At 39.8% G+C, this 27,035-nt stretch overlaps 1 protein-coding gene across 4 annotated transcripts in view; it reads left to right on the top strand.

The window, feature by feature from the left end:
- The window catches only part of ITPR2 (inositol 1,4,5-trisphosphate receptor type 2), a gene marked incomplete at its 5' end in the record, with an annotated part of 524,405 nt that overhangs the window by 27,809 nt on the left and 469,561 nt on the right, over positions 1-27,035 (top strand). For all 4 annotated transcript variants that reach the window (XM_082665011.1, XM_082665010.1, XM_082665012.1 and 1 more), the window contains one exon: positions 17,271-17,341. In XM_082665011.1, coding sequence (XP_082521137.1) covers positions 17,271-17,341 — 71 coding nt within the window. The remainder of the gene's footprint in view (positions 1-17,270; positions 17,342-27,035) is intronic.

Here is a 27,035-nt window from a genome sequence, read left to right as displayed (position 1 = left end):
TGTTTCTGGCTAAATTATGTTCTGTTCTGCCTAGGAGCTTCTACTGACTGGATTATTTTTTGAGGTCTCTTTTAGCCATTCACTTCTAGAATGTATAGTTAAATGTTACTTTATGGCTTGCTGAGGGCATGAGCCAGGGAGGAACGGTCTTATCATTATTACGTACTTAATTCATCTTTTCTTCCTATGTTCTTCCTGCTGCATCTTCATCAGCCTCATTTTGTCCATTGAAGTATGGAAGTTCATTCATTCAACAATTATTTTTATGTACTGACTACATGCCAGTCACTGTGCTAGGTATTGAGAATATGTAGATTAAAAATATACTGCTGCAGTCCCCAAGGAGCTCACTGTTTTTATTAGCGACATGGAGCTAAAGGTATCATATAGTAGATAACAGCTTGAAAGGGTGTATATCAAATATGGTGGGATCGTAGAAGGAGACCCTAAGCCTCTAGAGGATGGATGAGTATGGGGTTTTAAGCTAAACATAAGTGTAACGTGAGCCAAGAGAATTTCTTAAAACCTTGTGAATTTAAGCTATATTTTAGAAATATAGTAGGGATAAGGAAACCATATAATCTGAAAAGAATTGAGGGAACTGGTGTATTAATGTTCTGTATATGCTCAAAAAGAAAATATTTTCTCCAGTTGTTGAGTTTTATACATTTCCATGAGAAGTTATATGTTTTATATATGTCCGTTAGATCAGGCTTGTTAATTATGGGTTTCAAAGCGTGTGTCCTTACTGCATTTTATCTGTTTGCCCTATCAGTAATTGAGAAGTGTGTTGAAATCTCCTACTCTGATAATGTCTTTGTTAATTTCTCCTTCTAGTTCTATAAATGTTGTTTTGCATAATTTGGGGCTGTTACATTTAAATTTAGAATTGTTATATATTCTTAGAGAACTGAAACACTTATATTTAATGGCCTTATTTGTCCTGAATAATGTTTTTTTTTTTGCCTTAAAGTCTATTTTTCTGATATTATCACTGCTACCATAACTTTCTTTTGATCAGTATTTCTTTGTTGTGCTTTTTTCTGTCCATATGTTATAGGTATGGCTCTAGTCAATAGCATATGGTTGGATTTTTTCATCCAGTCTGGAAATCTCTTTTTTTTCCTTTAAATCTGGCTTTGAAGTGATGTCAAAAATTAAATATATTATGATTAATATTGACTTATTCCTACCCTCTTACTTTGTGCCTTTATATTAATCATGACTTGCCCTGATTTTTCTTCTCTCTTAATTCCTTTTGGATCGACTGAAGTTTTTCTTATTTTTCTTCTTGTTCCATTCATCTTTCTCTATTGGCTTTGTATTTATATACTATTTCTGTTGTTTCAGTATTTTCTTTTAAAATTATACTTTGTACACTCAGCAAAGTATACAGTTAATTGATATTTTAACTCATTCCTGTACAATTCAGAGCCATGGAACTATTTAACTCTGATCACCCCCTTTCTACTTATATGCAGATGTCTGGTATGTAGTGCTGTACGTTTAAAGACTCACGTTAGTCATTATTATTCTTTTATACCAACAACATTTATTTAAATTTATTCACATGTTTAACAGTTTTTTCCTTCCCGTTTCTTTTTTCTTAAAAATTAATTAATTAATTAATTTTTGGCTGCGTTGGGTCTTCGTTGCTGCACGTGGGCTTTCTCTAGTTGCGGTGAGCGGGGGCTTCTCTTGTGGAGCACGGGCTCTAGGTGCACGGCCTTCAGTAGTTGTGGCTCGTGGGCTCTAGAGATTATTAATTAGCTGTGTCAAATTTACTGTCTTAAATCCACCTACTTAAACAATTATTTCTCATTTCTAGAAATTCTTTATCAAATTTGTCTGCCCATTTTTGATGGGCTCTTACTCTTTGCTCTTTTAAGAAAATTATCTTTAATGTCTTTAAACATTCATAATAGTTATATTTTTAGTTGGTAATTAACAATATGTTTATTGTTGTTTTTGCTGATACATGCATAGCAGTTTGTTGCGTTGTCTTATTAGTAATTTGTAAAATATTTGAACTTATATTTCTTGAATTTAATCTTCAGTATAACTACTATAAATTCTGGACAAAATATAAAAAACAACTATGTGGAAATGTGAGGAAGTGACCAAAGCCAGGCAGAAACCTGGGGCCAGGGAGGTGTCTATTCTTGGAATAAGAGAGTGTACCTAGGTGAGTTCCCCATTTTACAGCCTTTTTTCCTGAGAAAGTTGGTGCCCACCATGTGGCAAAAGCTCAGATAGGAATGACAGTCTGGTGGTGGTAGTAGTAGTAGTAGCAAAGTTCTGGACTTGAACTTTGCCTAGTGTGTCTCTTTTACCAGTGCCATTGGTTTTCTAGCTCTCTGCAGATAATTGAGAACTGGTAGTAGTTAAGATCACCTTAGCCATCACTAAAGAAGTGATCTCAACTGGTATAGATGCCCATTCATATCCTGAGAAAGACACTTTACAAATGCGTTGACTTTCACGAGAACAGTAATGGACCAGCTAGAACAAAATGCTGCACGTACTGACTTGCAATAGTATTGGGTTCAAAGAAGTTGAGCAGGCAGGGTAGAGAGGATCAAGGAAAGGAAGTTATTAGATGGAGAAGGAAAATCCTAGAAGAAAAAATCAGATTGCTTTCTTTGGCTGGATTAGGACTTTAAGCTTTCAAAATATACAGGCAAATCCTGTCTGAAGTCATGGTCAGATATACATGCTTCTCTTTGAAAGGCAATGTGTAACTCTTAGTCTTTTTCCCCCAAGTTTCACTAGCATCCATACTCTGAATATAATACAGATGCAAATGTATCGAAGAAATGTGTGGACACCAAGGGGGGAGAGAGGGGGGGTGGTGATTGGTGGTGGGATGAATTGGGAGATTGGGATTGACATATATACACTAATATGCATAAAATAGATAACTAATAAGAACCTGCTGTATAAATAAATAAAATTAAAAAATTGTTTCACAAAATGATGGCTTCTTGCGGTGATTTCTAAAAAAAGTTAACATGTGAGTGACAGCGTTCCGTTTGTAGTCCTCATGATACCCATTTTGTTTAAAGGTCTTTGAGTCATTTATATGTGGTTTAGATTAGTTTTATCGTTCATGGAAGAACAACTGGAAGCATTTTAAATACCTAAAGAGCAAGCACAATTTCAGCTTTGGAAGGAACCAATTTTAGAAATATTAGCAGCAACAAACCTGTGCATGGTTGAAAAACTTGCACATGGAATTAAATATACTTTTAATATTTAAACTTAAAATATTTGTGCTAATAAAGATATATTATTGAAATAAGAAATCTAAAAAGAGAAGATAATGTTAAACCTTATTGGTTTAACTTTTAAAAATCTCATATTTCCAATGGCAAAAGGAAATTTAACTCTACTTGTCATCAGAGACAAAATATGAGTTACAGCTATGAGTGAATTTTCTGTGTTGCATCTGTTTTGCATTTACAAGTTAGAATACTTTTTGGCAGAAAGTTTTACAATGAAATTACTTCCCTCTTTGTGTGATTAGAATTGTTTATGGCCTTGTGCAGGGGTGTGTCCACAGGACCTATCAGACCTAAGGTATGGAACTGGACATTTGTAGAACCTAGCATTTCCTGTTAAGATGCTCTGAATTATGAGCCAGATTAATTGGCTTACAAACAAGAATCTACAGGCCTGGAGGTTGGCTCCGTACTTAGGCAGCTTGAGTACTGGTCAGTAAAAAAAGGTCCCTATTACTAAATGACAACACCTTAAGATGCTAAAATACTGTGTTCTGAGACCATGGTCACTATGGTGAATGAATGGAACAAAAATCACATACCAGGGGCTTCCCTGGTGGCGCAGTGGTTGGGAGTCCGCCTGCCGATGCAGGGGACGCGGGTTCGTGCCCCGGTCCAGGAAGATCCCACATGCTGCGGAGACGCTGGGCCCGTGAGCCATGGCCGCTGAGCCTGCGCGTCCGGAGCCTGTGCTCCGCAACGGGAGAGGCCACAACAGTGAGAGGCCCACGTACCGCAAAAAAAAAAAAAAAAAAAAAAATCACATACCAGCACTTTGCTTGGAATGATAAAATAATGAATAAACTTAAAAAAATTGATTCTAAACAGTTAAACTTTCAAACTACAATGTATAAAATATTATAAAGTCAGAATTTGCTGTTGGAAGATGATACCACAAGCCAAACTTGATTATAGTACAGGATCAGAGAAATGGAAAAGCACAGAAATAGAAGGAATTTGTGAGATTACAGCTGCCGCATTTAGATAATGAGGCACAGAGAGGTTAAGTGGCTAGCGTAAACACAGCTGGTTATGGAATGGCAGACCAAGGATTAGAGAGCTCAATTTTTCTTTTTTTTTCTTCTACTCTAGTACTACTTCTAGATGAAGGTGAAGGAGAGGTTTGACTGATGTGCCAGGGTTGTGGTGATGGTGGGTGGTAGGGTTGTGTGCGGTGGATGGACAGTTTTGCTAAGAAGTCAGAAGATTGCAGCTAAGGGAGAAATTCATATGGCCAGCAGGGTAAAAATCCTAGAGTTAGGGATAAAGTGATTTGTGACAGTCCTGAAAGTGCTGTAAAGGCAATTCCACCCTACTTATGAACCTGGCCACAATATTAGCCCCCTTTTTTACCAATAGTTTTTAATAATACCCACTGTGGATTCCCCACCTTCTCTCTCCCCTCAAATTCATTTTATTTAAATATGCTTCAGTGCCATTGTGTCAATATTAGAAATGAATTATATCACTTAATTGTACAAATATCAGATATATGTGGTAGGCATATATCAGGAAGATAGCACACTTACTTTTAAAAAGTATTCAAGGTAGAAATACCGTTTATGGCTTCGTGAGGAAAAATATATGACTAGCATATTTTACCTATCTCATGACATTTTCTTGGCAGTTGGTGGAATAACGCAAGACTGGAGACCAAAGAATAATTTGCTTTCTTTTGGAAATCTACTTACAAATCTGAAAGCCATGTATTTTTATACAATAATTTATTTACACTCCATGTGTGTTCCTAAAATATATGCTGTTTAGTTTTGCCTACTTATGCTGTCTATATAAATGGAATTATATAACATTTGGGACTTCCTTCTTTTTAGCTCAACTTTATGTCTGTGAGATTTTCAGTGCTGTTGCATGCAGCTGCAATTTATTCACTTTAAAAAATAGTTATCTTTCTTTTTAACATCTTTATTGGATGTTAAAGGACTGTCTGTCCTCTTGTCCCTCAGCTAGAAGCTGTAATGGTTACTAGATTTTCCAATAAAGTGGAAATTTGGAATCAAAAGGAATATAATCAATTTCCATTCATTGTAGTGCCTGATTAAATCTAACCTGATTTATTTAAAACATATGCTCGTTTTCTAGTTTGCATATAATTTTCATGTATCCATATAAGGATTGCTTTACTGCTTTTCTGCCCAACTTACCAATTCTGGCTCTGAAAATTATTTTAAAACTGTGTGTCATCTGCCTTATGTGCCCATATACCCCCACTTATTTGTTTGGTTTAGACAGTGATTCTGGAATGAGTATTATCTAGTAAATGTGCTGTTGTGTACAAAGCATGGTAACCATGTTTTTAGAGAAGTAAAGTTTTAAAATTAAAAAAAATTGGAGTATAATTGCTTTACAATGTTGTGTTAGTTTCTGCTGTACAACAAAGTGAATCAGCTATATGTATACATATATCCCCACCCTCTTGCATCTCCCTCCCACCCTCCCTATCCCACCCCTCTAGGAGGACACAAAGCACTGAGCTGATCTCCCTGTGCTATGCGCCTGCTTCCCACTAGCTAGCTATTAAAAAATAGTTATCTTTTGTATGAAATCATTCATTTGTCATAATTTATTTATCCATGCTACTATTACTGATGGACATTTGGGTTTTTCCAGTGTTTGCTATCACTCTTGTACATGTCTCCATATGCACATTTGCAAGATTTCTCTAGGGGGCATATCTGTCCAGTTAAAATTTGATTCACATATATTTTTGATTTATATTTATGTATGAAATCTTCAAAGGAGCTAATGAAATCTCCTTATAGATACCTTGGAAGGTCTAATTGTTGAATGATTTTTTTCTTGTCAGTTGCAGTGACCAAATAATTTACAGCTATGACCTTATGAAGAAAAGATAGATATGAAGGAAAACAGATTTTATGTTAGTTGAGTTTCAGTGACAGGTTGAGAATTTTAAGCTATCGCTTAGAATTGCCTGTTTGGCTTAGTTGCTGATTCAGACAGGGGAAAATAAATGCACCCCATTAGCTGCATTTAATTTAGCCCATTAAAGTGCACTGATAGATTGGGTTGAAAGGTGCTATATAAGATATTGTTATTTAGAGCAGGCTATCTTGACCCTTCTCAGGATTTGACATTTTTGATAACTTTCTGAGACATGTCTGGATGGGGAATATTTCCTACCCCTTCTTCCATCTACTATTAGGTAACCATTTGTTAGTTCCAGGTTTTTTTTTTTAATGTTTCTGTGATCTACCAAAAATACCATGATTGATTTACTCACTTATTCAAAAAGTGACTCAGTCATTCACTCAATTAATAATTATTTAGCATCTTCCATGTTTGAGGCATAATACTTAGATTTGGGCATATTATGGTGAGCAGAACAGGAATGCACTGACTCTCATGGAACTTATAATTTTTGGTGCTAGTGAAATATGCTTATATAAGAAATCTTGATGGAGTGTGATAAGTTGTCTTATAGAGGAGAGCCTTGGGTACTCTGGGAAAGCAGGTACTCGTAATCCATTCAAGAAAGTTTGGAGAGCCTTTAAAAAATACAGATTCTTAGACCTTATCCCCAGAAATTTTGTTTTGTTAGATCTGGACCAAAGAAACTTCTTATTATTACCTCCTATATATATACGATTCAGCCAATGAGCCGAATGTGGGAAACATTGTTTATCAGTGAGAAAAATGCGCGGTAATCATGAGAGGGTATTTAAATGACTTAGGGATGGAATAGATGGTTTTCAGAGGATTTCTATTCTTAGGCCAAAGGTTGATATTTATATATGTCCCTATTCAATTGTCAATTCTTATTCCTAAGTTGTAAAAGTTAACTGCCCCAGTGGTGGATGGGAAAGCCTGGCTTATCAGTAGTACATACGAAAAAAACTTGGAATCGTTTAGCTGTAAGCCCAGTGAATGTCAGAGGTGGGTTTGACTGCCACGGAAGCTACTGCAATCTTAGCTTGCATAACTGTAAGCGTAGTGTCAGAAAGAAAGAGGTAACGGTCCCCTGACCCCTGCACTTGTTGGGGGCACATCTGGACTCATGTGAATAGCTTCCAGGATCACATTTAAGGGGGATGTTGACACTTGGGTGTATGAAAGGATGTTGAGTTCCTTGGTAAATATCCATATGAGGAAGAACTGGAGAGAAACAGTCTTGTTCATTCCAGAAAAAGAAAACTTAGTCTATGTAGTTCCAGAAGAAAGAACTGAGATCAAAAAGGGAAAGATATTTGGGAAAGCAAGTCTCATTTTTTCGTTGATTTATTTAACAAATGTTTATTAAGTGGCTACTATATATAACACATTCTAGTGGATGCCAAGGATATAATGGTAAACAAGTTGGATTTAGTTTCTGCCTTCATGGAGTTACAATTTATTGGAAGATCAGACAATTAAGCAAGCGGTCATAAGAAAATGTAAGTACTGGGATGGGAATAAGACATATACAACAGATTTCTAATATTAGTACTGGCAGAAAGGTGGTAAGTGGTGAATACTCTGGCCCTGGAGGTATTCAAGAAGATGCTCTTGTAGATATTATAGAAGTTGTGCAGTAAAATCCTGTTTGACATTTAGCATCAGTGATCATATATGTTTTTATAACAGATTCACACTCCTTGTTTCTTTTCTCACCCATTTAATCCTAACCTTCCCTTTCTTCCCTTCTCTCTAAACTCAGCTCCAGTTCTTTAAGTCTGCATGATGAGATGACTTTCTTTATAATTTTCACAGACCTTTGTTTATAAGGGATAGGACAGATTCTTAGAACTGAAGGCACACTTAATTACTGTGTTTTTCTCTGGGCTATCAGATATTTGAGGATAGGCATAAATGTTTACATAAATGCACTGTGACCTGATTGATGGCTTTAGTTTTTCCCATTCCTCTTGGTGGCTAGCCCATGCAGCTGAGGACTCTTCGGGGCATTCTAGGGGAGCCTGCATTTCTGTGGGATTGGCAGGCACTAAGAATATGTAAAATACCCATGGCGCTTTTAATATAATTTTTATGCGCTCTAAATGAGACTATGTGTTTTTTTTTTGTTTTTTTACATCTTTATTGGAGTATAATTGCTTTACAATGGTGTGCTAGTTTCTTCTTTATAACAGAGTTATTCAGTTATACATATACATATGTTCCCATATCTCTTCCCTCTTGCGTCTCCCTACCTCCCACCCTCCCTATCCCACCCCTCTAGGTGGTCACAAAGCACCGAGCTGATATCCCTGTGCTATGTGGCTGCTTCCCAGTAGCTATCTATTTTATGTTTGGTAGTGTATATATGTCCATGCCACTCTCTCACTTTGTCCCAGCTTACCCTTCCCCCTCCCCATATCTTCAAGTCCATTCTCTAGTAGGTCTGTGTCTTTATTCCTGTCTTACCCCTAGGTTCTTCATGACATTTTTTTCCCTAAGATTCCATATATATGTGTTAGCATACGGTATTTGTCTTTCTCTTTATGACTTACTTCACTCTGTATGACAGACTCTAGGTCCAACCACCTCACTACAAATAGCTCAATTTCGTTTCTTTTCATGGCTGAGTAATATTCCATTGTATATATGTGCCACATCTTCTTTACCCATTCATCCGATGATGGACACTTAGGTTGTTTCCATCTCCTGGCTATTGTAAATAGAGCTGCAATGAACATTTTGGTACATGACTCTTGGTGAATTATGGTTTTCTCAGGGTATATGCCCAGTAGTGGGATGGCTGGGTCATATGGTAGTTGTATTTTTAGTTTTTTAAGGAACCTCCATACTGTTCTCCATAGTGGCTGTACCAATTCACATTCCCACCAGCAGTGCAAGAGTGTTCCCTTTTCTCCACACCCTCTCCAGCATTTATTGTTTGTAGATTTTTTTATGATGGCCATTCGGAATGGTGTGAGATGATATCTCATTGTAGTTTTGATTTCCATTTCTCTAATGATTAATGATGTTGAGCATTCTGTCATGTGTTTGTTGGCAGTCTGTATATCTTCTTTGGAGAAATGTCTATTTAGGTCTTCTGCCCATTTTTGGATTGGGTTGTTTGTTTTTTTGTTATTGAGCTGCATGTAAATTTTGGAGATTAATCCTTTGTCAGTTCCTTCATTTCCAAATATTTTCTCCCATTCTGAGGGTTGGCTTTTGGTTTAATTTATGGTTTCCTTTGTTATGCAAAAGCTTTGAAGTTTTATTAGGTCCCATTTGTTTATTTTTGTTTTTATTTCCATTTCTCTAGGAGGTGGGTCAAAAAGGATCTTGCTGTGATTTATGTCATAGAGTGTTCTGCCTATGTTTTCCTCTAAGAGTTTGATAGCTTCTGGCCTTACATTTAGGTCTTTAATTCCATTTTGAGCTTATTTTTGTTTATGGTGTTAGGGAGTGTTCTAATCTCATACTTTTACATGTAGCTGTCCAGTTTTCCCAGCACCACTTATAGAAGAGGCTGTCCTTTCTCCACTGTACATTCCTGCATCCTTTATCAAAGATAAGGTGACCATATGTGCATGGGTTTAACTCTGGGCTTTCTATCCTGTTCCATTGATCTATATTTCTGCTTTTGTGCCAGTACCATATTGTCTTGATCACTGTAGCTTTGTAGTATAGTCTGAAGTCAGGGAGCCTGATTCCTCCAGCTCCGTTTTTCGTTCTCTAGATTGCTTTGGCTATTCGGGGTCATTTGTGTTTCCATACAAATTGTGAAATTTTTTGTTCTAGTTCTGTGAAAAATGCCAGTGGTAGTTTGATAGGGATTGCATTGAATCTGTAGATTGCTTTGGGTAGTAGAGTCATTTTCACAATGTTGATTCTTCCAATCCAAGAACATGGTATATCTCTCCATCTATTTGTATCACCTTTAATTTCTTTCATCAGTGTCCTATAATTTTCTGCATACAGGTCTTTTGTCTCCTTAGGTAGGTTTATTCCTAGTATTTTATTCTTTTTGTTGCAGTGGTAAATGGGAGTCTTTTCTTGATTTCACTTTCAGATTTTTCATCATTAGTGTATAGGAATGCCAGATTTTCTGTGCATTAATTTTGTATGCTGCTACTTTACCAAATTCATTAATTAGCTCTAGTAGTTTTCTGGTAGCATCTTTAGGATTCTCTATGTATAGTATCATGTCATCTGCAAACAGTGACAGTTTTACTTCTTCTTTTCCAATTTGGATTCCTTTTATTTCCTTTTCTTCTCTGATTGCTGTGGTTAAAACTTCCAAAACTATGTTAAATAAGAGTGGTGAGAGTGGGCAAACTTGTCTTGTTCCTGATCTTAGTGGAAATGCTTTCAGTTTTTCACCATTGAGGACGATGTTGGCTGTGGGTTTGTCATCTATGGCCTTTATTATGTTGAGGAAAGTTCCCTCTGTGCCTACTTTCTGGAGGGTTTTTATCATAAATGGGTGTTGAATTTTGTTATAGCTTTTTGTGCATCTATTTAGATGACCATATGGTTTTTCTCCTTCAATTGGTTAATATGGTGTATCATATTGATTGATTTGCATATATTGAAGAATCCTTGCATTCCTGGACTAAACCCCACTTGATCATGGTGTATGATCCTTTTATTGTGCTGTTGGATTCTGTTTGCTAGTGGTTTGTTGAGGATTTTTGCATCTATGTTCATCAGTGATATTGGCCTGTAGTTTTCTTTCTTTGTGACATCCTTGTCTGGTTTTGGTATCAGGGTGATGGTGGCTTCGTAGAATGAGTTTGGAAGTGTTCCTCCCTCTGCTATATTTTGGAAGAGTTTGAGAAGGATAGGTGTTAGCTCTTCTCTAAATGTTTGATAGAATTCGCCTGTGAAGCCATTTGGTCCTGGGCTTTTGTTTGTTGGAAGATTTTTAATCACAGTTTCCATTTCAGTGCTTGTGATTGGTGTGTTCATATTTTCTATTACTTCCTGATTCATTCTTGGCATGTTGTGCATTTGTAAGAATTTGTCCATTTCTTTCTGGTTGTCCATTTTATTGGCATAGAGTTGCTTGTAGTAATCTCTCATTGTCTTTTGTATTTCTGCAGTGTCAGTTGTTACTTCTTCTTCATTTCTAATTCTATTGATTTGAGTCTTCTCCCTTTTTTCTTGATGAGTCTGGCTAATGGTTTATCAATTTTGTTTATCTTCTCAAAGAACCAGCTTTTAGTTTTATTGATCTTTGCTATTGTTTCCTTCATTTCTTTTTCATTCATTTCTGACCTGATCTTTATGATTTCTTTCCTTCTGCTAACTTTGGGCGTTTTTGTTCTTCTTTCTCTAATTGCTTTAGGTGCAAGTTTAGGTTGTTTATTCGAGATGTTTCCTGTTTCTTAAGGTAGGATTGTATGGCTATAAACTTCCCTCTCAGAACTGCTTTTGCTGCATCCCATAGGTTTTGGGTTGTCGTGTCTCCATTGTCATTTGTTTCTAGGTATGTTTTGATTTCCTCTTTGATTTCTTCAGTGATCACTTCGTTATTAAGTAGTGTATTGTTTAGCCTCTATGTGTTTGTATTTTTTACAGGTCTTTTCCGGTAGTTGATATCTTGTCTCATAGCATTGTGGTCAGAAAAGATACTTGATACAATTTCAATTGTCTTAAATTTACCAAGGCTTGATTTGTGACCCAAGATATGATCTATCCTGGAGAATGTTCCATGAGCACTTGAGAAAAACGTGTATTCTGTTATTTTTGGATGGAATGTCCTATAAATATCAATTAAGTCCATCTTGTTTAATGTATCATTTAAAGCATGTGTTTCCTTATTTATTTTCATTTTGTATGTTCTGTCCATTGGTGAAAGTGGGGTGTTAAAGTCCCCTACTATGAATGTGTTACTGTCGATTTCCCCTTTTACGGCTGTTAGTATTTGCCTTATGTTGAGGTGCTCCTATGTTGGGTGCATAAATAGTTATAATTGTTATATCTTCTTCTTGGGTCGATTCCTTGATCATTATGTAGTGTCCTTCTTTGTCTCTTCTAATAGCCTTTATTTTTAAGTCTATTTTGTCTGATATGAGAATTGATACTCCAGCTATCTTTGGTTTCCATTTGCATGGAATATCTTTTTCCATCCCCTCACTTTCAGTCTGTATGTGTCTCTAGGTCTGAAGTGGGTCTCTTGCAGACAGCATATATATGGGTCTTGTTTTTGTATCCATTCAACCTGTCTGTGTCTTTTGGTGGGAGCATTTAATCCATTTACATTTAATGTAATTATTGACATGTATGTTCCTATTCCCATTTTTTTAATTGTTTTGGGTTTGTTATTGTAGGTCTTTTCCTTCTCTTGTGTTCCTTGCCTAGAGAAGATCCTTTAGCATTTGTTGTAAAGCTGGTTTGGTGGTGCTGAACTCTCTCAGCTTTTGCTTGTCTGTAAATGTTTTAATTTCTCCATCAAATGTTAATGAGATCCTTGCTGGGTAGAGTAATCTTGGTTGTAGGTGTTTCTCCTTCAGCATTTTAAATATGTCCTGCGAGTCCCTTCTGGCTTGCAGAGTTTCTGCTGAAAGATCAGCTGTTAACCTTATGGGGATTCCCTCGTGTGTTATTTGTTGTTTTTCCCTTGGTGCTTTTTTTTTTTTTTTTTTTTTGTGGTATGCGGACCTCTCACTGCTGTGGCCTCTCCCGCCGCAGAGCACAGGCTCCGGACGCACAGGCCCAGCGGCCACGGCTCACGGGCCCAGCCGCTCTGCGGCATGTGGGATCCTCCTGGACTGGGGCACGAACCTGCGTCCTCTGCATCAGCAGGCAGACTCCCAACCAGTGCGCCACCAGCGAAGCCCCCTTGCTGCTATTAATATGTTTTCTTTGTATTTAATTTTTGACAGTTTGATTAATATGTGTCTTGGCGTGTTTCTCCTTGGATTTATCCTGTATGGGACTCTCTGTGCTTCCTGGACTTGATTAAATATTTCCTTTCCCATATTAGGGAAGTTTTCAACTATAATCTCTTCAAATATCTTCTCAGTCCCTTTCTTTTTCTCTTCTTCTTCTGGAACCCCTATAATTCGAATGTTGGTGTGTTTAATGTTGTCCCAGAGGTCTCTGAGATTGTCCTGGGTTCTTTTCATTCTTTTTTCTTTATTCTGCTCTGCAGTAGTTATTTCCACTATTTTATCTTCCAGGTCACTATCCGTTCTTCTGCCTCAGTTATTCTGCTATTGATCCCTTCTAGAGTATTTTTAATTTCATTTATTGTGTTGTTCATTGTTGCTTGTTTCCTCTTTAGTTCTTCTAGGTCTTTGTTAAATGTTTCTTGCATTTTCTCTATTCTGTTTCCACGATTTTGGATCATCTTTACTATCATTATTCTGAATTCTTTTTCAGGTAGACTGTCTATTTCCTCTTCATTTGTTAGGTCTGGTGGGTTTTTATCTTGCTCCTTCATCTGCTGTGTGTTTTTCTGTCTTCTCATTTTGTTTATCTTACCGTGTTTGGGGTCTCCTTTTTGCAGGCTGCAGGTTGTTTTTGATGTCTGTCCCCAGTGGCTAAAGTTGGTTCAGTGGGTTGTGTAGGCTTCCTGGTGGAGGGGACTTGTGCCTGTGTTCTGGTGGTTGAGGCTGGATCTTGTCTTTCTGGTGGGCAGGTCCACGTCTGGTGGTGTGTTTTTGGGTGTCTGTGGACTTAGTATGATGTTAGGCAGCCTCTCTGCTAATGGGTGGGGTTGTGTTCCTGTCTTGCTAGTTGTTTGGCATAGGATGTCCAGCACTGTAGCTTTCTGGTCGTTGAGTGAAGCTGGGTGTTGGTGTTGAGATGGAGATCTCTGGGAGATTTTCGCCGTTTGATATTACATGGAGCTGGGAGGTCTCTTGTGGACCAGTGTCTGAAGTTGGCTCTCCCACCTCAGAGGCACAGCAGTGACTCCTGGCTGCAGCACCAAGAGCCTTTCATCCACATGTCTCAGAATAAAAGGGAGAAAAAGTAGAAAGAAAGAAAGAAAGAGGATAAAAGAAAATAAAATATAGTAAGATAAAATAAAATAAAGTTATTAAAATAAAAAATAATTAAGAAAAAATCTTTTAAAAAAGTAAAAACAAAATAAACAAACAAAAAATCAACCAAAAAACGGACAGATAGAACGCTAGGACAAATGGTGAAAGCAAAGCTATACAGACAAAATGTCACACAGAAGCATACACATACACACAAAAAGAGGAAAAGGGGAAAACATCATAAATCTTGCTCTCAAAGTCCACCTCCTCAATTTGGGATGATCCGTTGTCTATTCATGTATTCCACAGATGCAGGTACATCAAGTTGATTGTGGAGCTTTAATCTGCTGCTCCTGAGGCTGCTGGGAGAGATTTCCATTTCTCTTCTTTGTTCTCACAGCTCCCGGGGTTCAGCTTTGGATTTGGCCCTGCCTTTGCGTGTAGGTCGCTGGAGGGCGTCTGTTCCTCGCTCACATAGGACGGGGTTAAAGGAGCCGCTGATTCGGGGTCTCTGGCTCACTCAGGCAGGGGGCGAGGGAGGCGTACGAATGCGGGGCGAGCGTGCGGCGGCAGAGGCCAGCGGGACGTTGCACCAGCCTGAGGCGCGCCATGCGTTCTCCCGGAGGAGTTGACCCTGGATCCTGGGACCCTGGCAGTGGCGGTCTGCACAGGCTTCCCGGAAGGGAGGTGTGGATAGTGACCTGTGCTCGCACACAGGCTTCTTGGTGGCGGCAGCAGCAGCCTTAGCGTCTCATGCCCGTCTCTGGGGTCCGTGCTGATAGCCGCGGCTCGCGCCCGTCTCTGGAGCTCCTTGAAGCAGCGCTCTTAATCCCCTCTCCTCGCGCACCAGGAAACAAAGAGGGAAGAAAAAGTCTCTTGCCTCTTCAGCAGGTCCAGACTTTTCCCCGGACTCCCTCCCGGCTAGCCGTGGTGCACTAACCCCCTGCAGGCTGTGTTCACGCGTCCAACCCCAGTCCTCTCCCTGCGCTCCCACCAAAGACCGAGCCTCAGCTCGCAGCCTCCTCCCGCCCCGGCGGGTGAGCAGACAAGCCTCTCGGGCTGGTGAGTGCCGGTCGGCACCGATCCTCTGTGCGGGCATCTCTCGTCGCTTTGCCCTCCGCACCCCTGTTTTTTTTTTTTTTTGATTATTATGTTTTGAATTCTTAACGTGTCCTAACTAATTAGAAGAGCTGACCTTTCCCTCACAGCATTTTTTAAAATTTAAATACTACGTTTTGACATTCTCAGGACTCTGAGGCTTTCACGTTCAGTGTTACAGCCTGATCGGATATTGTGGAGGTTTGGGTTTGCTTTCTCTTGACCCAATGTGACTTCCTGTTTCTAGGAAAACAATTTTAAAGACTCTTAAAAGGAATTTCTTGCATGCTTGGCAGCTCCTGTAGAAGCACATTTTAGTAAGCCAGTGTGAATGAAGTATATTAAAAAAATCAAAGAAAGAAGCATATTGCTTGATCAAATTAGCATTTTTTTTTTGTGGAAATTGGATCTCATAGAAAAATCCAGTGATTTAGGAAGTGGCTGCTTTTGTAACCCAAGAACTAAAAGTTTCATCTTGATTTGTGTAATCATCCTAGTTCAAGGGGACAGTTGGTCACGAATCGGGGTTTACTTTTTGCTGGAGTTAATGCATACTAGTGAGTCCGATTAATATGTTTTTTTTTTTTAAAAAAACAAAGTCACAACTGGGGCATCTCTCTTCAAACAAGCTCACAAATTTGGAACTAATTCACATGCATTGTCACAATATTCTGGAGAAAACCCCAGTTACTTCCATCACTTAATCAATGGAAAAAATGAACATTAGTGAGTCTTTTGCTAGTCAGATATTACTCTGAGCAGGAGATTCACACCTCCTGGCTCTCAGGTCAGAGATTCAGCTTCTCTGGGAATTGTCCTAGAAATTGGCTTCTCGTGAATGTTTTAATAGGGGTATGTTTTTGTAACTAGATAGGTACTTTATTCATTTCAGTAATGTTTGCTGAGTACTCACTATGTGGTAGGCACCTTTCTAGAGGCAGACAGTATGGTAAGGAATAAGGCAGGGAAAGTCCCTGATTTTATTTATCTTTTAAGCACTTGTATAAGGGCTTACTCTATGCCGGAAACTGTACTAGGTACTTTACAGATGTTAAATCATTTAATCCTCCTAACAATGCTGTGGGGTGGGTACTCTTATCCTTGTTTTGCAGGTGTAAAGAAGGAGGCTCAAAGTCACCTGGCTGGAAAGTGACCGAGCCAGGGTTGAACACAGGAGGAGTGCTCTTTACCGCACTGTGTGGTCATTCTGTAAGCCTGATCTGATAAGCTTACACATTCCTTATAAAAGCAAAACAAAACAACACACACGCACACACACAAGAACATAAAACCTATGGGCAGGGCTTCCCTGGTGGCGCAGTGGTTGAGAGTCCGCCTGCCGATGCAGGGTACGCGGGTTCGTGCCCTGGTCCGGGAAGATCCCACATGCCGCGGAGCGCCTCTGCCCGTGAGCCATGGCCGCTGAGCCTGCGCGTCCGGAGACTGTGCTCCGCAACGGGAGAAGCCACAACAGTGAGAGGCCCGCGTACGGCAAAACAAAAACAAAAACAAAAACAAAAACCTATGAGCAGTCTGACCACTGTTAATGTTTTAGTGTCTCTGTTCCAATCCTCATCATATGTGTCTGTGTAGAGGGGTGTGTGTGTGTGTGTGTGTGTGTGTGTGTGTTTAAATGTATACAATACCTTATTGATTGGTTCCCACTTATTTTCACAACATATTATACATGTTTTGCAGGCCAGTGCTTTTAAAGAATAGAACTGTAACTAGCTCTACAGTGTTCCGTGGTTTGTCTATATCATGATTTCTCTAACCAGTTTCCTACCACTTAACAATGTTTCTTAATTTTGTATTTCATAAACCCTGCTTTAATTCATGTCCTCGTAACCAAATCCTTTTACAAATCCATGACTCTTCAAACATTTCTGAGTGAAGAATGGTATTAAAACTCTGTAAATATTTATGCGGTATCCACGTGCAGTCAGCGCTTTGTGAATATGACGATGTCAACATGTGAACATGCTTTTCCTTCCAGGCTAGTGGATGACAGATGTGTGGTGCACCCAGAGGCGGGGGACCTTGCCAACCCTCCCAAGAAGTTCCGAGGTAAGAAAGAGATGCTTACTTTATATTATGTGATCCAACTGGGGATACTTTTGTGTCTTAAAATAAGGAATGTTAGAACTTTATTCAGCGTGAAACTTTCAAATAGAAATATGTCCACTGAAAATTCTTTCAAAAATATCCCCATCATTTTTCTTCTTTTACACGTTGAAGGGTTGATACTGAGAGAATGGTTTCAAGTTTTGTTTTGCTGGACAATAGTCTGTGTGTTGAAAGGAAATCTTGGTAATTAACTGTGAGAGGCCACTTTTCAAACCAGTAAATACAGCCGAATGATATGTGTTTATATATTTCCGTGTGAGTTGTACTATAAATGGTAGTGTTTCATTATCAACTCTTTAATTTATCTTTGTAAAATCTCCAGGATGGTGACGCTGATGTGTTAGTTTAGCTTTTAAAATGTCACTTTGGCTGGTATCTAATAACTACCAATTGTCTTAGAACTCCCTTGTAGGTATAATTTTAGAGACAGCATCATACTGTCAACTGAGAAATTGTTCATAGTAGGAGACTGATTATAACTGTTACAAGAGAAGGATTAATGGAACTTGCAGAGAATCATAGACAACTAAAACCAGTAATTAAGAGCTTGTGCAAATCAATTTCATAGTTTGTGTATACTTATAATAATAATTTAAAAACAGCATTCATTTTGAACATACTGTGTAAGCATTCCTCCTCACAATGATGAAAAGCAGGTTTAATAAGGGATACAGATCTAGAGAGAGAGTCAAAGGGATTTGCTAGAGCCCCAGACCCAACTCGGGATGTGCTCTCCCTGCAGTGGGGAAGGGAGATGCCTAATGTTTGGTACATGTTTCCCATGTTTCACTTTCTGTGATAGGCACTTTCTACACAGTTCTTATAATAATATGCAAGAATATTGCATTTTCATCTTGCAGAGAGAGTGACGAGGACAGTAAATGTCCTTTGAGTGGAATTGGTCACTTAAAAAAAAATTAATTGATTAATTTTTGGCTGTGTTGGGTCTTTGTTGCTGCACATGGGCTTTCTCTAGTTGCAACAAGCGGGGGCTACTTTTCGTTGCGGTACATAAGCTTCTCATTGCGGTGGCCTCTCTTGTTGCAGAGCACGGGCTCTAGGTGCACGGGCTTCAGTAGTTGTGGCATGTGGGCTCAGTAGTTGTGGCTCATGGGCTCTAGAGCGCAGGCTCAGTAGTTGTAGCGCATGGGCTTAGTTGCTCCACAGCATGTGGGATCTTCCCGGACCAGGGCTCGAACCCGTGTCCCCTGCACTGGCAGGTGGATTCTTAACCACTGCACCACGAGGGAAGTCCCAAAATTGTTCACTTTGAATAAGTGATCCAGATGTCTCCCCAGGTGGAGAAATTAGCAGAAAGAAGGCTGTGGGAGATACACCACCCATTAGAAGCACCCGTAACAGTGCTCAGTGGGGACACTCCCTCAGCCCTGGGCATGTGAGGTGTTCTCAACTATACACAGTTCCCACCGAGGATGGACTCACAGTAGAACTACATGAAGGAGAGTCAGCAGTTGTGGCAAACAAGATGCGAAGTGCTCCGGAACACCTTGCCAGACGCTGTGCAGTAAGTGTGTGGAAATGATTTCAGAGACAGAAGAGGCTAGAGGAGCCTAATGGAAGAATGGGCAATATGAAAAGCAAGATATAGGTTCTAAAGAGCGTGAACTAGCTATTATATAAAAATGAGGAGACAGTGTTATAGAAAAGAGAGCTGAGGAAATTACCCAGAATGCAGTGCAGAGGAAAGTTTGAACAAGTCATTAAAAGCTTGGAGGAGGGACTGAGAAGATCCAGCAGCATCTAATCGAATTCTAGAAGGAGAGGCTGGAGCGCATGAGGATGAGGCAACATGTAAAGAGATAGGGGCGAGAACCTTCCTAAATTGTAGAAAACCACTGTTCCTCAGGTGGAAGAGACACACTGAGTTCAGAGTAGGGATGATAAGCAAATCGAGATCCACAGACACTCCTTTGTGCACTGTAGGATGATAAAGATAAAAAGTTTCAAAAGCGAACTGGGACAACAAATCAGCATTTGTAACAGAAAAAAGCTTGGGGTCCGGGTTTTAACTGCACTTTCGCTGGCTGTGTCATCTTAAGTAGGTCACCCAGCCACTTAGCGTCTCAGAGGACATCTGTCATTGGCTGCTGAGACCAGGGCTGTATAAAAACAAGAATAATCTTACCACACAAGGCTTTGTGAGGCTTGGAATCTTTCCAGAGAATAAATGTAGAAGTGTTTTAAGTCATTATACAAATGGTAGCTAACTTATAATAGGCATAATGTATTTCCATTAAACATATTTGACTCTGCTCTTGCATTATAACCTCTTCAAGGGAAGGATTTTATTTATTTATTTTTTGTGTGTGTTTCCCAGGCACAGAGGTTTGCCCATAGTAGACATCCAAAAAAAAAAAAAAAAAAAAAAAAGGCATTAGATGCTTGTGGGTGGGAGACCCAAACTTTCCCTGGGATCGTGTGAAACAGCTTGGTTCCCAGGGGTGCTTCACAGCCACGAGCTTGGGTAGCCTTATTCCTCTGTCAGTCAGGGGAGGTTAATCTGTCAAAGATAAACCTTCAGGTTTTGTGGCTGCCTTTTTTCTTTTAGATATTTGACTGTATCTGAGGGAACTCTGCGGTAACAGCTCTGTACCCAGTAGGTAATAATACACAGATACTTGGTGTCATATGATTCAGCGGGCGCTGGTTCAAAGTATGAATCACTCAGGTGCTCCGTCCGCCCCTGGAAGGCTGGCTTTTCCTGTAATCTAATACTTTAGGTCATTGTCCTTGCTAGTTTGCTCTCATTTTCTACCTCTAGTTTAAGACTAAGCCATTTGTCTCACTCCACTCATCATTGGAGAAGGAGGGTATCTTCCTGTTGGAGATTCAAGGTTCCCTTTTATCTTAAAGCTCCGACTCTTCTCTGATTCTTGGAAGCCCATCCTAACGGAGCCCCGGAGGAGGATTCCCTGAGACGGGCTTGTCTCTGCCCTGACCTTCACACTGCTCGGCAGCTGTAAGCAAACCTTGTTTTCCCCAATGCTGTATCCTTTCTCATACCTTGTGTTTTTGCAGCTTCACTCTTCTCTTCCTGAGTGTATTTCTCCTGTTCCCTTTGGCTGTAAAAGCCATCACTTTTTCATAGATTTGCCTTCCAAGATCACCGCTCCTGCATTTCCAGACTCCTCTGCTAGGTTTCCAGAGCCACCCTCCTTTCTTGTTACTTTTCAGATAATGTGAAGAAACTATAGTGTATCAGAAACTATAGTTCAGCTGCCCCTCAGTTCCTCTTGCCGTAGCCAAACGATGTTCTGAAATTAATTTGAAAAGATTTTTATTTTTCATACTCACTTTATGATTTGTTCAAGTGAATCATAAAATCTTAGAGCTTTAGCCAATTAAAAGTAAATCTAGTACAGTTCCCCACTTTTTTGAATGAGGCGCCAGAGTTTGAAAGAGGTTAACATGTCTCCTCAATACACAAAATTGTACGAGAAGTGCTCCTTTGACTGTGTCATACTGCCTCTCATGAACAGAGGAAATGAAGTTTTAACAAACAAACAACTTCCCAAGGGTTATTTAAAACCTGGCGGATGGAGAGCTATTTTCAGTAGAAACCACCCAATCGGAATAGTATTAACCGAAGCATATTGGCTTTCTCTTAAGTGAGTGCAAAATTATTTTCATGATCAAATATTCTCTCGTTTTTAAAGATCAACTTTAAACTTTGGAATACATTTTTATTTATTTATTTATAAATATTTATTTATTTTATTTATTTATTGTGGCTGCGCTGGGTCTTATTTGAGGCCTGCAGCCTTCTTAGTTGTGGCATGCATGTGGGATCTAGTTTCCCGACCAGGGATCGAACCTAGGCCCCTTGCATTGGGAGTGTGCAGTCTTACCCACTGGACCACCAGGGAGGTCCCTGGAATACAGTTAGATGTAAGAGGAGTCGTGAAGGTAGTATAGAAACTTCCCTTCCATCCAGTTTCCCCTGTGTTAGCATCTTACATAACCATGGTACATTTGTCAAAACCAAGAAATTACCATTTGTACATTCCTATTGACTAAATTCCAGGCTTCCTTCGCATGTCACCAGTTTTCCATTGTCCTTTCCCCATCATCCCATCCAGGATCCCACGTGCCGTTAGTCATCATGGCTCCTTAGTCTCCTCTGGCCTGTGACACTTGCTTAGTCTTTCCTTGTATTTTTTCTATGACCTTGATACTTTTGAAGGGTACTGGCCGGGTATTTTGTAGAATGTCCCTTGGTTTCGGTCTGGCTGATGTTTTTGTCATGATTAGAGTGGGGCTTAGGTTTTGAGAAGGAATGGCACTGAGGTTAACTGCCCTTCTCCTTGCCTTGTACAGGGGCACATATTATCAACACGATTCATCAGTGGTCCTGTTTTTTGATATACAATTTAACCCTCTTCCCCCACACTAAATTATAGCAGTCATTTTTGTTGACTTTATATTCTTTTCATTTTTCTTTTTTTTCTCCTAGTTCTTTTATGCACGTACATCTCCCCCTGTTCTCTAGAAAACCCTGGTGTAGATTTTTCCAAAAGTTTGTGTGTATTAATACATGTGCAGTTTCTATTAGGAGGAGAAACTGATCTAAATCAAAACAAGGGAGGTTTGTGTGTCCTTTTATTACCATCAGGGTGATAAAACACAGAAGTAATGCAGAAGCCCGGTGGCCACTCCCCAGGAGGGCTGAGGAAAGCAGAGACAGCTCCTTTTCTTGGTTGATTAGATAGTTCACAGCCTTGGGCCATTTGGTCTTGAAATTTCCAACTCTGAGACTCTGTGGTCATTGGACACGTGACTGTTTCCTAATCCGCTAACCCTACCAAGTGGCTGCTTCTGGAAAGCAAAAAGTCATTCTGAGGCAATAAGTTAGAATGCTTCAGGAGCTAAAACAGAGACTTTCTCTGCTGTGCGGTGCCACACGAAAGCAGGTAGTGAGTTTCAGGGACTTGGGAGAACACTGACAAGACCATTTCTTTAACTCAGTTCCTTCTCTGCATATAATTCCGGGAAGTTGTCTTGAAGGCTGGCACTCTTACCTTTTGGCTCTACTCATGGAGGTTATACACTTAAAAGCATCTGTGAAAAAGCCATCCAGCTAGGTAGTAGCTTCGACTTTTTATGTAGTTGAACATGTCAGTCTTGTCTAGCACAGTAGTCCTCTGGTATGAGCCAATTATAAATACTTCCTCTACCAGCTTAACAATTGCTTTATTGTATTTCTTCAGATTTGATGTTAGTGTAAATTTTTTGGGATGAAGACTGAAACTGTTTCAGGTTTGAAGTTACTACCATTTATCGAGCATTTAATACATGCTACACTGGGCTCAGGGCTTCCTGTGCATTAATGTTTAGTCATCACAATAACCCTATAAAGTAGAAATTGTTGCTATCCCAATTTTGCAGTTGGACAGTTCAGTATAAAGAAAGTATACAACCGTTTTAAGGTCGCTGAGCTTATTAGTGGTAGAGTTGGGAGTCAAAACGAGTTTGTCTGACTCCAGAGCTGTTTGTTTTGAACCACTATACCATACTGTCTATTGAATAATGCCCTCCGGTAAATTCTACCTGTTGGTCCAGTAAAGCCACACAGATTCCATCTAATCCCTCTTCCACACAGTGGAGCTTTAAGTATTTATTTACAACGATTATATTCCTGTAGGTCTTTTCTTCTACCGTCTTAATTAAAAAAAATTCTTTCACCTGTTGCCAGCTACAGATTCTTCAGTGATTTCTCTAGTCTTCATCGCACTGCTGTGTTTGGTTTCTGGTTAGGCTCCTGTTTGTCAAATTAATTCTTAGCGGTGTAGAAAGAACTGAACATAGTACATTTGGGTGCAGTCTGATGAGACTCTCCCTCTTTTTTGGATGCCACACTTGCAGCCCAAGAGTCCTGAGTAGGACTCCCTAACTCAGCTGTTAGTCAACCCAAACTCCTGAGGCTTTTTCATTCGCATCTCTGGACCCTTGTTTCCCTCCTCGTGTGCTGCATAATTGGTATTTTGGAACCAAGCGGAGAATTGGCTACTTTCATCTTTTTAGCATTGGTCATTGTTCTAACCTGCCAAGCTTCCTCTTTCTCTCTCCCTTTTTCGATCTTAACTCTCATCCACGTTATTTATTCAAATGCCCAGCCTCATGACATCTTGAAATTTAAGTGGATAAAAGGGATATATGTGGGCTTTCCTGGTGGCGTAGTGGTTGAGAGTCCGCCTGCCGATGCAGGGGACGCGGGTTCGTGGCCCGGTCTGGGAGGATCCCACATGCCGCGGAGCGGCTGGGCCCATGAGCCATGGCCGCTGAGCCTGCGCGTCCAGAGCCTGTGCTCCGTAACGGGAGAGGCTGCAGCAGTGAGAGGCCCGCGTACCGCAAAAAAAAAAAAGAAAAAAGGATATATGTGATACTCTCCTTTCATGTGTTCTTCTAGTGTGATTGGATATATCTGAAGAGAAATAGATTAGGACTGTGTTAGTTGGAGCATCTACACATTCGACCCTGGAAGATGTGGATGGAGCGAATTACTTTGGGAGGTGGTCCTGGGAAGCGTGAGTGAGGGAGTGAAGGAGAGTCAGCCTCATGGAATGAAAGTCAGTAAAGTGTGAATAAGCCCCGCCACTGTGGCAGCTGGAACTCAGTCCTGCAGGGCCCTGGGAGAAACTACGAGGAACGTGCTTCAGAATCTCCTACCCAAGGGCGGAAAGGCTGGGACCAGCTTCCATCCTCTGTGGGTTGAGTTGTCACCCCCTCCCACACAGACATCTGGACTGCTGCTGCTTGCAGCTGAGCAAGTTCTTCAAGTGTCAGGGAAGCCCTCATGAGGACAAGAGGAGAGATGCGGGAGCTTAAGCTTGGAACCTGCCCACAGGCTGGGATCCACTGTGGTGTCAGTGAACTTGGGCCCGAGGACGCGGTCACAGTACTGTGCGTGCTCAGAATTTGCACTCGTTTCTTTAGTTGAAAGACCTGCAATTAGACTGCCAAGTGTTTGAGGGCAAGACTGTGTTCTGTTGAATTCCCAAGATCAAGAACAGTGTTTTCAATATCACTGGGGCTGACTTAATTTTTGTTGAATTAATAAATAAATGTTTTTCTAGAAAAAAATTATAATTCTTAAAGGCAATATAATTTCAGTTTTTTTGTCACATGCTTTTTTTGGCAGTCTTAATACTACCCAGCATGTAACATAGTTGTTAGCTGATTACTTCATTTATGAGAAGGCAATGTATAGACCTGTTATAGTATTACAGTTTTGTATTCTAGGCCTCTAAATTTCAGCTTATTGGTGTTAAATGTGCATTCTAACATATAAATCTGTAGTGTGAATAGCAGAAGAGGAAAACTTCTACATGCGTTAAGTGAAGTTCTTTTAGGTTGTAGTGTTTTGTGGTTTGCTGCTACTCAGAGAAGTTTAGAAAATTGCAGTGGATTTCCAAGACAGAAATTACGAAATTTATTAACAAATGTCTTTAAAACTCTCCAGTTCAATGTTATTGCTGTGTTGATTCTGTGTATTTATGGTAATCATATTAAGAACCTTCCACAGCTTATTATTAAAGTCTTAAGTGGCAGTGGAAATGGGGTAATAAGTTTATTCTTTTCAGTGAGGTTTCAGAGAAGGCCCAAAGGATGAAATGAAAACAGATTGCTTTGCTTCTTTGCTTCTTCTGTTGAAGCTAGTCAGGGTTGTAAAAGGGCTTGTACTTTAAAATACCTTAGTCTCTATTGGAGGGGAGTTGCTGTGGTTTTGAATGGTCAAATAAGACTACCTTGGAAATCTAATCACCTGCTGTTTAGGGCTGCCCTCATACAATTAATTGAATATCTAAACTATATATGTGCTGTATGAACTTTGATTGATTTGTGGCTTTGACTTGTGAAGTTTAATGTTCTCCTTGAAGAGTGAAAAGTAATGGGCAGAAAATTAACACTTGTGATGTACGTGGTTTAGTGGTGTTAGAACAACTCCCTTGCTTACTGATCGTGTATCCACGGGCCGATTTTCCTGAGCTGGGGGCTCGTGTGTTAAAATCTCCCTTCTAATGTTGCGTATGAAATTAAATATGTGTCTAAATTTTTTGCAAGTACTGAATAAATGCCTTTTGTCTGTGAACACTTTAACTTCATAACCAAGATGGCTCTTTCTAAGAATAGAAAGTCCTAAATATTGGAATTCTTAACTTTGAGTGCTTTTGATGGCCTTTATCCATGTTACCTTACTTAATTCTTAATAACCCCATTTTACAAATTTGGAAACCACACTGTGGAGAAGTAAAGTTAACATGCTCAACGTCTCACAGTTGGTAGGTGGCGAGGCGGGCTTATTTGAAGCTGGCGTTTTCACACTGTAAGATCTTGATAAATTTAGTAGAGATTTATTGGTTATCCACTCTGTGCAGTGCAGTGTGTGAACTAGTTACTAAGGTTCAAATGAATCATAAACGAATGCTGCTCTCAAGGAATTTATAATCTACTGAGGGAGGTAAGATATGTTTATAAATAATTGCAACCCAAGGTAGACAATGATAAGGGCTAAATAAAAAGTTGTGGTAAAGGTATGGTGGGAGGATGGAGATTTTAATTTCCTGTTTTGAGAGATGAGAAAAGCTTCTTAATTAAGATGGCAATTGACCTGTAACTTGAAAGATTGGTGCCTGCAGGGAAGGGACATCTAGGCTTTTCAGGCCTAGTATTCACCTTTTCATGAAAGTAGCTCCTAGGGTAATGATTGGTACGCAGAGTTAAATTGCATTTCCCTTTTAAACAGTAACAGAATGTTTGGTAGTTTTTCAAGTACAATACTGAGATGAAAGTGCCAAGCCATTACCCCAATAAATTTGGTCTTCTGCAGGAGATAGACAAGTAAAGCAATGATAACTAAATGTGACCAGGGCTACTCTGTTACCACTGAGGCTAATCACTGACATTTATTTAGTCCTTACTATATGTCAGGTGATGTCTGCAATGCTTTACATTCTATTAATCCATTTAATCCTTAAGCAACCCTAGGTGGTATGTATTTTTATTTTTTTATTTTTTTGCGGTACGCGGGCCTCTCACTGTCGTGGCCTCTCCCGTTGTGGAGCACAGGCTCCGGACGCACAGGCTCGGCGGCCATGGCTCATGGGCCCAGCCGCTCCGCGGCATGTGGGATCTTCCCGGACTGGGTCACGAACCCGTGTCCCCTGCATCGGCAGGTGGACTCTCAACCACTGCGCCACCAGGGAAGCCCAGTGGTATGTATTTTTATTAAGATATTATTATTAGCTGCATGTACTAGATAAGGCGCTGTAACAGAAATAAAACAACAACAACAAAAACCAATGGCTTATATAAGATAGAAGTTTATTTCACTTAATAGCGCCTAGATGAGTAATCCAGAACCATCTTGCCACTCTACTCTCTTCAACATGTGGTTTCCAAAGTTGCTTCAATAGTTACTACTTCTCAGTAAGTAGAAAGGGAGCAAGAGGAATCCAGGGCAAGTAGCTTCTTCTTTAAGGAGGACTTCTGGAATTGCGTATATTACTCCTACTCATATGTCATAGTCACATAGTATATTGGGTTGAATGGCTGTCTGCCGAAAGGTAAGTCCATGTCCTAACACCTAGACGCTGTGAATGTTACTTTCATAGGA

Source organism: Grampus griseus (genome assembly GCF_964374135.1).
Source record: "Grampus griseus genome assembly, chromosome: 11".
Taxonomy (NCBI): Eukaryota; Metazoa; Chordata; class Mammalia; order Artiodactyla; family Delphinidae; genus Grampus; species Grampus griseus.
Note: the sequence above shows the minus strand (reverse complement) of the source record. Positions and strands in the feature narration are given on the sequence as shown.